Here is a 14,361-nt window from a genome sequence, read left to right on the forward strand (position 1 = left end):
CTATTTCTGGACCATTTCCTAAAAGCTGACTGTTTTAAGGCCTACCCACTTGGCGGTTTGGCTTTCTGCTCTGACATATTAAAGTACAAGAGCCAATTTCCATGGGTGTATGTTGCAGCAACTGGTGCCTGGGCAGGTGGGACCTGGGACATCTCCTGTAGCCTGGGGCTCACATCCCCCATGCTGGGTTGGCTTTGGAGCTCCAGGGGTGTGGGTTTGGATGCAAACCTTCCAGCAGTGGAGGAAGCATCCAGGCTGTATGTGAATCTGGATGCAGTTCAATGGATGAAATGGTGAATCTGGATGAAATTCAAGCTGCCCCTGGACTGTCTTGCTCTAAATGCAAAGCAAGACTTTTTGCAGTAGGAGGACTTTTACATGACGTCTCGTCCCTCAGGTGTCCAAAGTCATCAGTCTCACCCCAAAATGCCTGTTCCTCTCCTCTGCCTATAGAAGAGAACCTCCTTCACACAACAGATGCCCCAATCCCTCCACCATCCTTGTGGCCCCGTCACTGTGCCATTAGGTCCATGTCCTTTACCCGCACTGAAGAGCTGCAAACTGGCCCTGGCCCTCCAGCTGTGGCCCCACCAGTGGTGAGAAACATAGAAAGAGGGTACAAGAGTGAGTGAGTGACAGACCTTGGTTTTGGGTTCCCTGTGATTCTCTGCCTATGAGTGTCACAGAAATAAGAAGCATCCTTGTTGCTGGCCTGGGGCTATTTCTGCAAAGCAGGAGGTGCTGTGGGTTTTGTTAAACATGCTGTATTTTCTTTTAGAAGAAAGATGGGCTGCGCTGCCCCAGACCTGAGAAAGAAGGACGTGGAACAAGGACAGAGGGAAAATGTGGACTCTGGCCTTCAGAAGGCCAAAGAAACAAAGAGGAGTACTGTGATAAGCAAGGATGAGGAATCTTCCAGAGACTGATGCAAAATGATGCAAACCCTCAGCTCCTCCCTCCGCTAAGAACAGTGCTTCTTTTTCTTTGGCTTCCAGGAGGAAATCATAACTCATATGTTGTGTATAGTAAAGAGAAACATGAAGAGAAATGTTAAACACAAGCCTGAAACTGCAAGCTCAGGCATGGCATCCTGGGTCCAACAATGATGTCGGGAGCAAAGTTGCCTTTCCCTGTGCTCCTCCCAGCTTCAGGAGAGCAAACAGCCTGTGAAGAATGGTGCCTGGCAGGAGAGGAGTGGTGTGAAAATAGAGAGCAAGATAGATATGAGCGAGAAATCTGCTGAGAGCAACTTGTTGTTCTCTAGATTTTGACAGATCGACTCCTTAATGTTCTTATGGGGAACATCCTTCAGCATCGATCTCCACGGCTGTTTTTCAGATTTGTGCTCCACGCAGAGAGCTGGTCCAGCTATGGCACCTGCATCTTCCCCAGAGCTCAGCATCGCAAGGACCCGAGACTTTCACACCACCCCCCTGTAGTTCCTGGCCTCCCCTAAAAGATCGCTGTTTATTTCTCTGACCACACAGTTGCATTTTAAAACCTTAGAAGAGAAATGCAAGGAGTGGGAGAAGGAAGCAGTCTGACCACATTGACTCAGCTCCATTCCTTCAGCAAGCTATATATATATTTATTTCGTATTCATTTGAACAGCAGAAAGTTTGGCAATAATGACAGCCTGGGAAGTATGCACTGTGTGTGTGCTTTTGACCCCTCCGGCTTGGCTCTCCCACACGATGTTCTGAAGACCCACCACTGTGCTGTTTTTAAGCAAAACAACAAATCAAAATTTGTCTCACTACGAGTCCCATTGGGATGCCCTCTGTCTGGCCATGCTAGGGACGTGTAACCCAAAGGGCAGGGCCAGTACCAAGCACTGGACTTCAAGGAGCCGCTGATGCATTTCAGCCAGCAGTCAGCAAATCAATGTCAACAAGGCTGTGTTCAGCTGTCAGGATGCTCTGCAATCCTTTCCCATTGTTCCTATTTCTTTATTTATTTGTTTTAACCCTTTTCTCAGCAAAAATTTACCAAGGCCAGATCTTCAGCTGGGGGCGACTCTGTGGGCACAAACTGTACTCAGCAGGTTTGTGTTTGGCAAGCTGGGTTTCCATCTCTAAAACAAGCTATATGATTCCTAAAGTGGCTAAAGTCAGACTTCTCAGGGTTCATTTTTGATAGACAGTTGTCTTTTATATGGCAGCATATTCCCTCGTAGCTTTACATTTTTGTTATTTACCTAATTACTTTCACCTTCTACTTCCAATAATGCATTTGACTGAGTATGCTGCAACTAATCACTGCTTCCTCCTTTGTACAGGAGCTTAAATAAAGCTTGTGGTGGGATTTTTTTCAAAAGGTCAGATGCTGGGGCTAGCTCCCCCATCGAAGTCAGTGAAACATTTTCTTCTGACTGGTGAGAAAAGGGTCAAAAACCGGGGGATGCTTTTGGGAAGGGCATCCTTCTCAGCACATCAGCCCATTGAGCAGAATGGTAGCGGGCCGACAAGCCCAACAGTGAAATTAACACCCTCTGCTCTCTGAGACAGGACCCGATCCCTGAATTGGGATTGCAGGGGAGCAAAGCCGGAGGAGAAGGCACAGACTGGCATTGCCGGTGTCCCAGCAAGGTTTGGCGAGGTGGGAACGGAGACTGCAGAGCGACAGCCCGGGTGGCTGAAACATCCAGGCTGTCGCACTGGTTCTTCGCCGAAACCACCTTGTAAATTCCCTGTGTACAAAAATATATCTATGGATCATGCCTTAGGGGGAAGGATGCGAACGGTGCTGGATGCAGCCGAGTGAAAGGCAGCACAGCTCCAACCCAACGCCGGGCTGTGGCGGCTGCCCAGGCCGTGGTGCTACGTGAAGGTGCGTGTGGGCCCGCGCATGTGTGTGTGCACGCCTGGGTGTGCACGTAGCCACCCTACAGCTCTACACGGCCCCGCTACACGATCATGAACTGGCAGACGTACGGCAGCTGCTCCTTGCACCTCTTGTCAAACCACTTGCCCACCGCCGCCCCCGACAGGGCCGCGCAGTTTTCCAGCTTGCCGCCGTCGGGCTGGGTGGTGATCTCGGTCTCCCAGTTCTTGTAGCGGATGGGGCCGCCCGTCATGTCGACCCACTTGCCCTCGGATGCCATGTCATTGAGGCCCATCCAGATCTCTGCCTCGGCCCCGATGCTCTTGCGCATGTAGTCGTAGAGCGCGTCGTTCTCCTCCCCGTTCTGCGGCGTGCCGAGCGTGCCGCCCTGCGAGATGCAGTGCTCGCTGGCCTCGTGGTACGTCTTGCTCTCAGAGAACGCCAGGTAGCATTTTAGGTGAATTTTGGTGCCTTTCAGGCAGACTAGGAGGTGGCCGCATGGATGGGACAGAGAGAGAAGAAGGGAATTGGTTTTAAATTCGGCACTCATCTCTTGGGCAAGCTGTGGTGCTGCTGCCTCACACTTATGTCCCATGTAAAAAGGATGCAGCCTCCACATTTGGAAACGGCCCCCCAAAAAGGACCTGGGGATGCCCATGTCTCTGTCTGTCCTCAGCGTCCCCTCTCCCCGCCTGTTCTCTTCCTGAAATGGGGCTGTGCTTTCTCGCCTTTTTTTTTTTTTTTTCTCGCAACATTTGTCTCTGCTGGGGGCTGGAGTGTTTTGGAAAAAACAGCCTGCAATTCCAATTCAACCATCACAATTATGCAAGCATGAAAAAAAAATGTTTTTTTACTTTTTTTTAATGGGTTTTGATCAGAAGTGTTGTGCTTGCATAGCTTGAGGTCTTCAGAGGAAATATCTACTTGCCTCTGATTTTAATCTGATTTTAATATTAAGAGCAGTGATTTTTTAAAATTTTTAATCTTTAAACCCTGAGAGCGCAGGGTACTCTATCCAAACAATAGCTAATCAGAGCCATTCATTAATATCCAGACCAATTACATCTCAGTGAATGTGAGCCTGGATCTAAAGCCTTGATTTTGCTTGTGTTTCCTTCTTTTAGGGAGGAAATTCTCCCTAACTTGCATTTTTAGCACATTTCTGTAGCATGTTCTGCAAGTCCCTCTCCTACTGATGTCATGGAGTTTGCAGAGAATAACCATGGAGCGGGGCTGGAAAATGAACATTTTGAGGCCATACTGTGTGTGTGTCACACGAGGCGTGGTGGGACCGACCCCTAGCGAGGTTCCCTGGGCAAGACCAGGGATGTACGAGGGATCAGGTAGCCATCTCACTGGGCTTCAGCCGAAAGACTGCAGCAAACAAAGAGTAAACTGCGTTTGACTGAAGTGCAAAATAATCTATTACCCATCCCGCTGATTCATGGAGGGAAATGAACATCTGGCTTAGTGTCATGGAAATATCAATAGCTTTAGAAATGGGAAGCTCTAGCACATAAAGAAAGGGGCCATATGCTGCACAGCTCATGTGATTAACTGCCTGAGGAGCTTCCTCTGCCTGAAGGAACTGCAACAAGGCCATGCATTGCTTTGATCCCCAACTCTCTCCCTGTGATGGACACCTCGTCATGGAGTACTTGGGCATCCCTTATCAAAATGCATGGAGCAATGGCAACAGCTTTACAAGCAGCTCCTCTCTCAAAGTGAAAGCCGTGCCTTCTTCAAGGAGTCCTTTACCTGTCTGAAGTGCTTGCTTTTCCTTCAGTAGAGCAACCTCCTGAGAGATGTTGTCAATCATGGCCTTCAGGTCTTCAATCATTTTGAGGCTTACACCATCTGTTGGAGAAATCAAGGGAGGAGCATAAACATCCACCGCGTCCCCCAGGGAGGCAGCTGAAGCTGTTCCTATAATCAAAAACCCCCCATTTCCCTGCCTGCAGAGAAAGACAAACAAAAAGCATCCACAAAGCCAATATCTGTCCCCTAGCACACCCATCAGAGAGAGTATTTGCTCGCTAGCCTGGTTGCACCAGCAGCCCAGATTCCTACATTGGCAGGCACACCATCACAGCTGCCTCTGTCTCTGCCTTTGCCCTGGCTGGGGACAGGTACCAAAAAAAGAGCCAGAGCTGGTCTTCTGCTATGAGAAGATGCTTCCTTGGCTGAGGAGTTGGTTGTGGCCTCCTACCAAAGCCTGTGTCTTGCTATCTGTGTTGCCTCTGGCATTGTAGATGCTCTTACCCAGCAGACCAAGTGCTACTAGGGGCACAATGAGATCACAGAGATACTTTCTTAAGAAAATGCCTCTTTTTCTTAAATAATAGAGACTTCTGAAGACAACTTCCTCTTGGATGTAAAGGACAAAACCTTCTTTGCAACGAGGACCCTGCTTTCCTTGCAGCCTCCTCTGTAAAGCTACTCAGGCTCACATACTTTCCCTACCGCAAGCTACCATGATGTCTCCTAAGACAAGAGATGTGAAGGAACTGAAAAAGCCTTTGGTAAGATTTTGCTAGCCTCGAACAGCGACCTGTGGCTTAGCACCAGCTAGTCATCAGACCCTGATTTCTCCTGCGTAGGAGCAGAAGGGCCAGTTATGGCATGGAGATGGGAGGTCAGACACCAGGGAATTTGTATCATTGCACTGTCACTGCTGCTCCTCAGGTGCTGCTGCTTCATCTCACCTGGTGTAAGCAGCTGGGAGTCAGAGGGATCAGGAGGAGGGCTTTAAGCTGCTTTACTCCTTGCTCAATTAACTTTAATGGGTCTGGTTAACCCTAAGGCACGAGCTATTATTTTTGGTGCCTTTGATGAAAACACTTTGTGGGAAACAGCTAATTAATTAATGGTATTTTTCACCCATGTCTCTCTTGCAGCACAACAAATGTCCCCCAGGTTTAAGTAACATCCAAAGGCCACGGTGAGACACCCTTCGTGAGCCTTGGGGCAGCTCCAGCTGGGTTTGCTGTGCCAGTCTCATGCTGGAGGGCCCCTGGCACCCCAGGTGGACACATCTCCTTGATAACTACCCTGTCCTGCTCACTAACAGGTTTCCAAGTCATTGGCTTCCAAGTCATTCCTGCAGCAGCAACTTCACCTGGGGAGAAAATGGATCCAGCAACAATTTTTTATTTTTATTTATTTATTTATTTATTTTTGTGAAAAAGAGTTCATATTTCTGGCAACTCCTTTCTGCTGGTTGATTTGCACTTCAGCCAAAAAGCAAGTGTCATGGCTATATCAGCAAATACTGATATATATTTTATTATTATTTTTGCCAGCAGTATTTTTCTGTGCATTTCTATTTCCTCAAGGCCAGAGCACCCCCACACAGGGCTTGTGTTGCTGGAAATATTTGCAGGCATTTTCTGAGGTCCCTCCCTTACTATGAAGCTATGGGATCACACGAGGATTTGGGGCAGATTCAGGAGCCCGAATCAGCCTCTACCCACAGATTTAAGCATCTGGACTCCAAATACCTTTAAAACACATGTGAGAGCCACACAGAGGTGCTCTTCCTGTGCCCTCATGGCCCCTGCTGTGGCCGTGATGAGGGGTCCCCAGCCTGGACCCCCAGAGGCATTGCCCCATGCAGGGCTCAGGGGGAGTTTGCTGAACTGCTGTGGCTGGAAAAATTGCTGGGCAGCAATCTGAGGGGAGGGGGAAAACACAGGCAAAGCGAACGTGTTATTTCAGCATTTTCGAAATGCTGTGTTTTGGCTTTTTCACATTGAAATGGCACCATTTTTTTTTTCTGAAGTGGATCCAAATGCAAGCGATAATTACATCATGTAAAATAAAGAAGAAGCCCAAGGAAAGAAAAGAGAAAAAGAGAACTGAAGAGGCTTGGCTCGAAGCATCATTTTCTTTTCTAACACTTGTGGCTTGCCCCTGCAGATTAAAGAGCACGAACCCAACAAAATGCCTGACCCTGCGATGGCCTCCCCCTGCCCAACCCACCCTGGTGAAGGGCTGGGGACAGGGCTGGGGCAGGAGGGTGACATCCTGCCCTTGTCCTGGAGGGGGCGAGGGGCTGGGGGCCAAGAGGAGTCCCTCCAGGGATTGCAAGTGCTTTTTTCCCTCCTTCTGCACCCCCCTGGTGCTTGTCAAAATTGGAAATTCGTTAACCCAGCAGTGCCGAGCGCTTCCAGTAAAGGCAAGGCACCTAACCCACCACGGGGCTGGATGCGGCCGGCCAAAAAATGCCAGGGTGGTGGGGATTCTTCTTTTCCCCACAGAAAACTTGACCTCTCCTTTGGTGAGAAATCAGGGGGAAAAAATTGCCTCCAGCTGTTTCATATGGCTTGATTTCCAGGGGAAAAAAATTGTGGCCCCTCAAAAAAAGTGGTTTAGATTGGAGATGTTTTTTCCTGTCCAAGACGTGATTTTTCTCCCATCACTTGTTTTCTTCTTTCAGAGAAAAATAAGATTTCCCTAAGAAATGAACCTCTCTTCTGGCACATCCCAGCAGTGCAATGCAGACTAATGCCCTGCATCAGTCTAGGAGGGCACTTGTGCTGCAGAAGGCAGGCGCGAGGCACCGCCGTGGGCTCGGCAGACACGGAGCGCTTTCATAGAAAGACCCGCTGGGAGAAAATGGAAAAGTTTCTCAAGGACAGGACCCGACAAAAATAGCCGCCGGGAGAGCGTGCGGGGCAGCCCGGCCAAACAAAATTCCTGGGATGCTTCCTCCTTGCTCTCGGGTCCGCTCCAAAGGGCAAAGCCAAGCGCAGGCGACTGCAGCCGGACCCAGCAGCGGGCAGGACCGCACGCCACGGGCTGCAGCATCAGCCTCCTGCTTACCTGCCCTGTCCTCTGCGCTGTGCCACGGGGAGGAAGGACTCGAACTGCTTTAAAACAAAGAGCCCTGCTGCTGTTTTACGGGTGATACAGCGCTGCTTTTGCCTGCCTGCTCCCGGCTGCAAGTCTGCAGCAGCTGTCTGGCATCCAGCGCTTAATGTCTCCCCCCAAAAAATGAATGAGTAGAGGTAGGGGTTGGAGAAACGGAGATGTTAGTAAGGGGAAAGTCTGTGGAGAACCTTAGGACATGGGAAATAGGGTGCCCTACAATGCTCAAAACGAATATAGTCAGGGCAGCAACATGCCCAAACCATTTCAGTATCCTTGCTCATTTACAGAGGGGCTACACAAGCACTTCTATGGAGGGTAGCAAAAAAGACACACGATTAGGTTTTAAATGCTTTTTTTAAAAGCTTCATCGCAGCACCCTTAAACAGCCAGGCTGATTGCATCCCCCCCCTGAGCCGGGCAGGGTCCCCGGGGCTCTGCTCACCTTTCTTGGCCGCCCCCGGCTTCTGCCGCCCCTTGCCGTTTTGCTGGCCGGAGACCTGGGCGAGGGAGACGAGGCAGAGGAGCAGGCAGGCTCCCCGCAGCACCATGCCGCTGCCGTCCGGAGCCGAGAGGAGCTGGAGTGAGGCTGCTCTGCCCCCGGACAGCCTGCTTAGCACCGGCTTTAATCAAAACTGTCTGGCCAAGAAAGAAGTCTCCAGGCTTCCAGCAGCCGCCCGGCCGCAGGGAGGGTTCAGGCGGCTCCGGCCAATGCTGAGAACGGCCCAGCCAGCTTTCCTTTCTCAGCCCGCCGCTTGTTTTTGTTATAAAACAAAACAAAATAAACTGAACGCAAAATACCACGAGCCTGCTGAGAGGCGACTCGGCTAAACATAAGGGAACAGCTGGGAATATGGCTGGGACGGTTTCCTAGGGGTTTCTGCACAGTGGCTGAGCTCACGTTTCAGTGATGGAGATGGCGACGTGAAGCACAAAAAATGGGGTTTGGGTGGCAGAGGGAACACAGCCCCTCTGTGGGGCTGCCCTCGAGGGGTGCTGCAAGTGCCTGAGCACCCAGCTCCTGCCACGGTGCCACCCAAACCCCCCCAGGGAAGTTTTGGGCTTACCACCCTGTGAAGGGCTGCTGTGGACCCCCCAACTGATCACAGCTAACCAGGGGCTGTAGGGCTTGCTTTTCTAGCTCACGGTAGCTTCTGTAACTTTATTTCTGAGCCCCTGTCCCAAAGGGGGATGCTGTGCACAACACCCTTTTGGTACACATGGCTGTGCCTTTGCTCCTACCCAGCTCCCATGTTTCAATCCGGAGCACATCAGCCCCTATGTTTCTCCCCTCATGTCCCTCAGAAGCTGTAGCACCAGTGCTTCTTCTCCTGGGGATTAAACAAAGGAATCCACACAAGTGTTTTTCCCACAGCTAACAACTAATAAAACGAAGCCAGCTCCCCTTGCTCGCCAGGCCGGGTGGCAGAGGCCGGCGATGGTGCAGGATAAGGAGGCGCTGGCTCTGTGCTGTGCCCTTGCTAGTGGCTTGGTGCCTGGCTTCGGGGACCTGCCTGGGGCTGACCTGGTTTCCAGCACCGCTGGTCTTTGTACCCATGTGGCTGGGGACAGAGCTCTGGGCTTTTGGATCTTGGTATTAACCCCTGTGTGCCACCACGGGGAGAGCTGCCGGCTCTGTCACTGCCTTTATTGCTTTTTTCCCCCCTCTGGCGATGCTCGCGCTGTTCAGAATCAAAATCTAAAGCTTCTCTTTTCACTTAAAAAGAATTGAATGAACCAGTGTAGATCACCCAAAGTGTCTCTTGGCCAGGTCTGCAAAAGCCCCGAGATGCTTGGTAAGGCTCAGGGGCTGTGAAACCCCAGCTGATGCTTCACACACACCGTGCTGGGGTCAAAAGGAGCACCTGGGGGTCTTCCCCGCAGCCACTCTCATGGTAGGTGACCAAATATGCTTTGAAATTTGTCTATTCACTCAGTTTGGGGAATGTTTAGTCTTCTAAACAACTGTGAGCTGTAACAGACAGATGGACTGTGCTTGATTTTGGGTGGTGGGAGCGTGGCTCACAGAAGGATGTTTTGCCCTTGCAGGGTCCCAGGTGACTTGAGAGCAACCTAAACCCAAATCCCTGCCTGATTTTTCGGGTGCTGCAGTTGCAGCACAAGCACGAACAGGATTCTCTGAGCAAGTGGAAGAAATTCGTGTGAGGAGATGAGAGGGAGCACAGACACTGAGGAGAACAAAGCGCGCTCTGTATCCATCATTACCCTTAAATCCTTTCCGAAGAGCGAAGGCAAGATGCTGCCCAGCACGCTGCGAACCGCTGGAGCTGCTTGAGCACAGAAGGCCTGAGATAAACAGGGGTGTGCCTGGAAAAAGAGCTGCTGTGGATTTAGCTTGGCTACAGCCGTGTTACACTGCCTAGCGCTTGTGCTGAATAAGCAGAACCCTGCCCTGACATCCTACCTGAGCAGAGCTCAGCCCCAGTCCAAATTTCAAAGCCAAGGAAGTGGGTTTGGTTTGCATTCCCTGTCACCACACACACGCAGCCCTACTCAGACTTAAGCAGGAGAACAAATATTTGGGAGGATTTGCCGTCCTCGCTCCTGTACTACCCCGAAGCAGGATGGAGCCCGACACCTACGCACACATGCAAGTTCCCCTCCCTTGACACTCAAGCAGCCTCTCTCTATCCAAAAGTACTTTTGGTCGGCTCAGCACCTCCTGGTTTTCCTTGGCTCCAGGTTTGCTCGCTTGTCATTTCTGTGATTAATGTCCTGCCACATGGGGGAAAACCGAATCGCTCTGTGCTGCTTCCTCTGAAACAGACAACTCTGATGCGGGGGCACCTGCACCCTAACAGCAGGGTTTTGGGTGGCTGTGTTTTCCAAAAGGATGCATTTGCTAGCTCTGTAGCCTGCTTATATAGACTGAAAAAATAAATGCTTGGCCCTGTAAACCTCCTAAGCCCACAGGAACTCACCCAACAGGACCGAGCTGCTGCGCTGCTGCAACAGGTCCAGAACAGGGGATGCTTTTGGGGAAGGGATGTGTAAAAAGCCAGAGAGGCCCTGCCTCGACCACATTCCCACCCTGTCTGGACTTCTGCTGAAGCCAGGGGCCGTGGTCCAGCTGGGTGACACGGGTATCAGTGGTCTTCTGTGTGCTGGCACTTCAGCCACACGTCCTGCTTTAGGATCTGGGTGACTCACACAAGTTGTGTAAGCGAGGCGTGGGAGGTGAGTAGAGGTAATCCTTCTCATGGGATGAACTAATATAACCGAGAGACATCGGTGAGGTTTTGGCCACTGGAACCTTTCCCCTGGGGGCTGAAGGAGAAGCAGCAAAGTCCAGAGGTGAAGAGCAGCAGCTGGGAGCTTCATTAGGCCCAGCCGAGGGAAGGGAGCAGGGGCCTGGGGAAAGAGAGGCAGGTAACTCATAGCAGGGCTCACAAGAGTGAGGAAGGTGACAACATGCCAAGAAACCAATTTTTTTTGTTCACAATTAAAAATAAAAATCTGTAAAGCTATGAATTTTCCAGTAAAAGCACTTTGCTCCCTTATTTCAAGCCAGGTCTCCCAGTCAGACAGACAGCAGCTCCTGTCAGCTGTAAGGAAACTGGTCTGAGGTGAAAAAAAGAGGGTAAAAGAAAGCACACCAAGGGAACCTGTCCCAGGGCTGTGGGGAGGTGAGGAGAAGCAGTCAGAAAAGTTGACGTGGCTCTGGGAAACCCAGCGAGCAGGCTGGGATGCTGGGCTTGGAGGGATTTCAGTTCGCAAAACAGTGCTTGGAAAAGGCCCATGGAAGGAAGCTGGATGCTCCTGGCAGTGATGCAGAGCTGTGATGTCGTGCCCGGCTGGGCAAGGAAACGGGCAGTGAGATCAGAGGTGGTTTTAATTCATCTCCTAGGAAAGGAGCAGGGATTGCCAAGGCAAGAAGCGGGCGAGCACCGCCACACAATGGCTGGGAGGTGGGAGGGTGGGCTGGGGAAGGGAGCAGGTTTCACACGGTTATCCTCAAGGTGGGCAATTCCCAGCCTGGGATTTTCAAGGCTAAGACATCATTTCAAAGCAGCCTCAAAGGAACAGGAGAGAAGCAGCGGTGGACAGTAAAAAAACGCCCTGAGGACACGGGGATAACAGGAGAAAGTCTCCGGTGGTGGCCACCTCGTGAACTCATGCTGGCATCGCTCCTGCTTTCCACCGGCACAAACAACATCAGAACAGGTTGAAATGGAAAGCGCTGAGTCTATGGATCATTGTTTGTAAGACCAATGGAGAAGGAACGCGATAATGGTTCAGGAAAGGGTGGTTTTCACGAGGACAATGATGGGGAAAATCAGGGAGTCAGCACTTTGCCAAAATGTTCTCCCTAGCACCAACACTAGGAAACTGGCCCTGAGCCTGGGGAGGGCGCTTCCCCATCCCATGCCACAGCAGGCATGGCTCGCTTCCCTACCCTTTGCTCGCCAAGGGTCACAGGGCAGAAGGATCTGTGCAAAAAGGCATCCTCGGGCCTTAAACTGAAGCGTTTAAACCAAAGACGGAGAGCGTGAGTGCCAGCAGCTGCTCAAAATGCCCCCTTTTCCAGCAGGAGCAGCACTGAAGGACTTACCCTGCCTTCTGCCTGGAGCACGCAGACCCCACGGGGCTAGGGGCAGGCCTGTTTGTTTTCACTGCTTTTATTTTCTGCCCATCATCCATGCCCCAAAATCTGACCGGCCTCAGCAACTGTGATCTTTGGAGTGTAAATCAGGGAGGCTGGAGCTGATCTGCGAGTGCTGTGACGAGAACTTGGGTGCCTGCATCGCTGATCCCACTCGCATCTGGGGAGCAGGATGACAACGGAGATGTTTGTGGAGCTCGTCGGATAACCTCAGCCTTATTAAAGCGTTCCGGTGGATAAAATTCAGGCTGAAGCCATCACTGGGGAGTCATTAACAGCAGCACGCCCATGAGCCAAGTGCTGTTGTGCAGGAACAGCAAAAAACACGTTAGCAGGCAGCGAGAAAGGCAGCTCATTAAAGAAAGAGCGGAGGGACCGCGGCGTCCCTGCAGAGGTTGGTGCCCAAGTGCCCGGCCTTTAGCCTGGCCTTGTGCTATTTGCAGCTCCACGAAACGCACGGGAGCTGCTGGTGGCTGGGAAATCAGGCTGCTGGGACCTAAACCCACTGCTGTCCTTGCAAAATGCTGGCTGCTCGGGTTCCCCAGGCTCTGCTGGGTGGCACCCCGACGGCAAGCACGGATCAGAGGAACACGAGCAGCAAACTCAGCCACAGCTGCTGACAGCCCAGCCCTCTTCTGCCTCCAGAAGAGGTCCCTGTCAGGCCTTTGGGATACCCAGGGGAGGTGGGAGGGGACACAAAAAACCCAAGGTAATGAAAAGGTGAACTGCAGCTGGGTGCTTTTTGGGCAACACGAGCAGAAACCTAGCGGGAGTCACCATCTCTAGCAGGCAGCTTTCAGCTTCTCGACCCTCCCAGCAGAAGCGATTAATTCCTGGGACAAACACGGAGCTATCCTGCTCCACAGATGTTTCCTCTTAGTCCGACTGGACACAAGTCAATGAAAACGTGGCAATATCTGCACAGCAACACATGGAACTTTCCACCAGCCCGAAGGGGAACAGGAGCAGGCTCGGCTGAAGCCTTTATGAAAAATCTCCGACTGCTATTTTTGTTTGGGGTGGAAGGGAGGAGTTAAAAAGAGAGCTAAGAAAATAGAAACGGGCAGCAGAGGCCTTTGCATGCCTGAGAACCGCAGTCTCAGAGATTTCTTGGCAGATGTTGCACCAACTGGGAGAGCTGCGGGCCCTTTTACCCCTATCTGCGCTTTGTTTATCCATCTGGGACAGGAGTTGGTAGCAGCAAGCCTCCAGGGGCAGCTGAGACGGAGCAGCAGCTGTGCAGTATTTCTGGCTGGGCTCCCTATTTACATCCCAGGGGTAGGAGCAACCCCGGGCTGAACTGGGGTCATTCTCCACCCCGCTGCTTTTCGGTGTCATCATTAGGTGGGAGGCAGGGAGCTTGTGGAGGGAGGAGGAGACTTTGACGACCCCAATTCTGTGCCTGCTTACACACCTACAGAACCACAGGGAGGAGGACACGTGGCTGGAGGACATGTGCACCACGTTAGTTTACACTGACACTCGCAGAAAGCGCTTGGAAGGATTTTATGACCGAGGCAGGCATTTTGGCACACACGCCTGCTCCACGGGTCTCCCTGCGGTGGACGCAGACACGGATGCTCAGGTAGCAGGAGTTTGCTTTTAGGTACATGGGCACAAAGCCCAGATCTCAGACAAGCTTTGAGTATTTGCTTTCCCTGCTAAGAAGTGGGTCAGTCAACACACCTGAAACACGGCGAGGTGAGGTTTCTTGTCTCTTTTTTCCCCAGCTCCCATAGCCATCCCTTTAAAGTGAAAAAGACCTGGAGAGGGGAGCAGGAAGCATCCTGCCACCGCCAGGAGAGCCCCACTATCATCAGTAATTTGCAAAAAGGTTGAAGTTCCCCCAGCTGGAAGGCTACCTAGGCAGAAACTATTACTACCGTGTTAGAAAATTCACCCTGGAAATAACTCTAGGCAGCCTTCTGGTACCAAATCAGAAATCTATAATAAACCAAGCAACAGTTATTGAGGGAACAGCTGTGGTTTAAGACTTGCAATCCTCATATAGATTAACCATTTTCTGAAACATTAAACAATACACA

At 51.3% G+C, this 14,361-nt stretch overlaps 1 protein-coding gene across 1 annotated transcript; it reads right to left on the reverse strand.

The window, feature by feature from the left end:
- Positions 1-1,554: 1,554 nt before the first annotated feature.
- CLEC3B (C-type lectin domain family 3 member B) lies at positions 1,555-8,379 on the reverse strand. Its single transcript, XM_032183087.1, has 3 exons — positions 8,138-8,379; positions 4,582-4,680; positions 1,555-3,306 (listed from the first exon to the last, which is right to left on the reverse strand). The coding sequence occupies exons 1-3, from the start codon at positions 8,241-8,243 to the stop codon at positions 2,906-2,908; spliced, it is 606 nt and encodes a 201-aa protein (XP_032038978.1). The 5' UTR covers positions 8,244-8,379; the 3' UTR covers positions 1,555-2,905.
- Between the last annotated feature and the right edge of the window lie 5,982 nt (positions 8,380-14,361).

Source organism: Aythya fuligula, chromosome 2, assembly GCF_009819795.1.
Source record: "Aythya fuligula isolate bAytFul2 chromosome 2, bAytFul2.pri, whole genome shotgun sequence".
NCBI lineage: Eukaryota > Metazoa > Chordata > Aves > Anseriformes > Anatidae > Aythya > Aythya fuligula.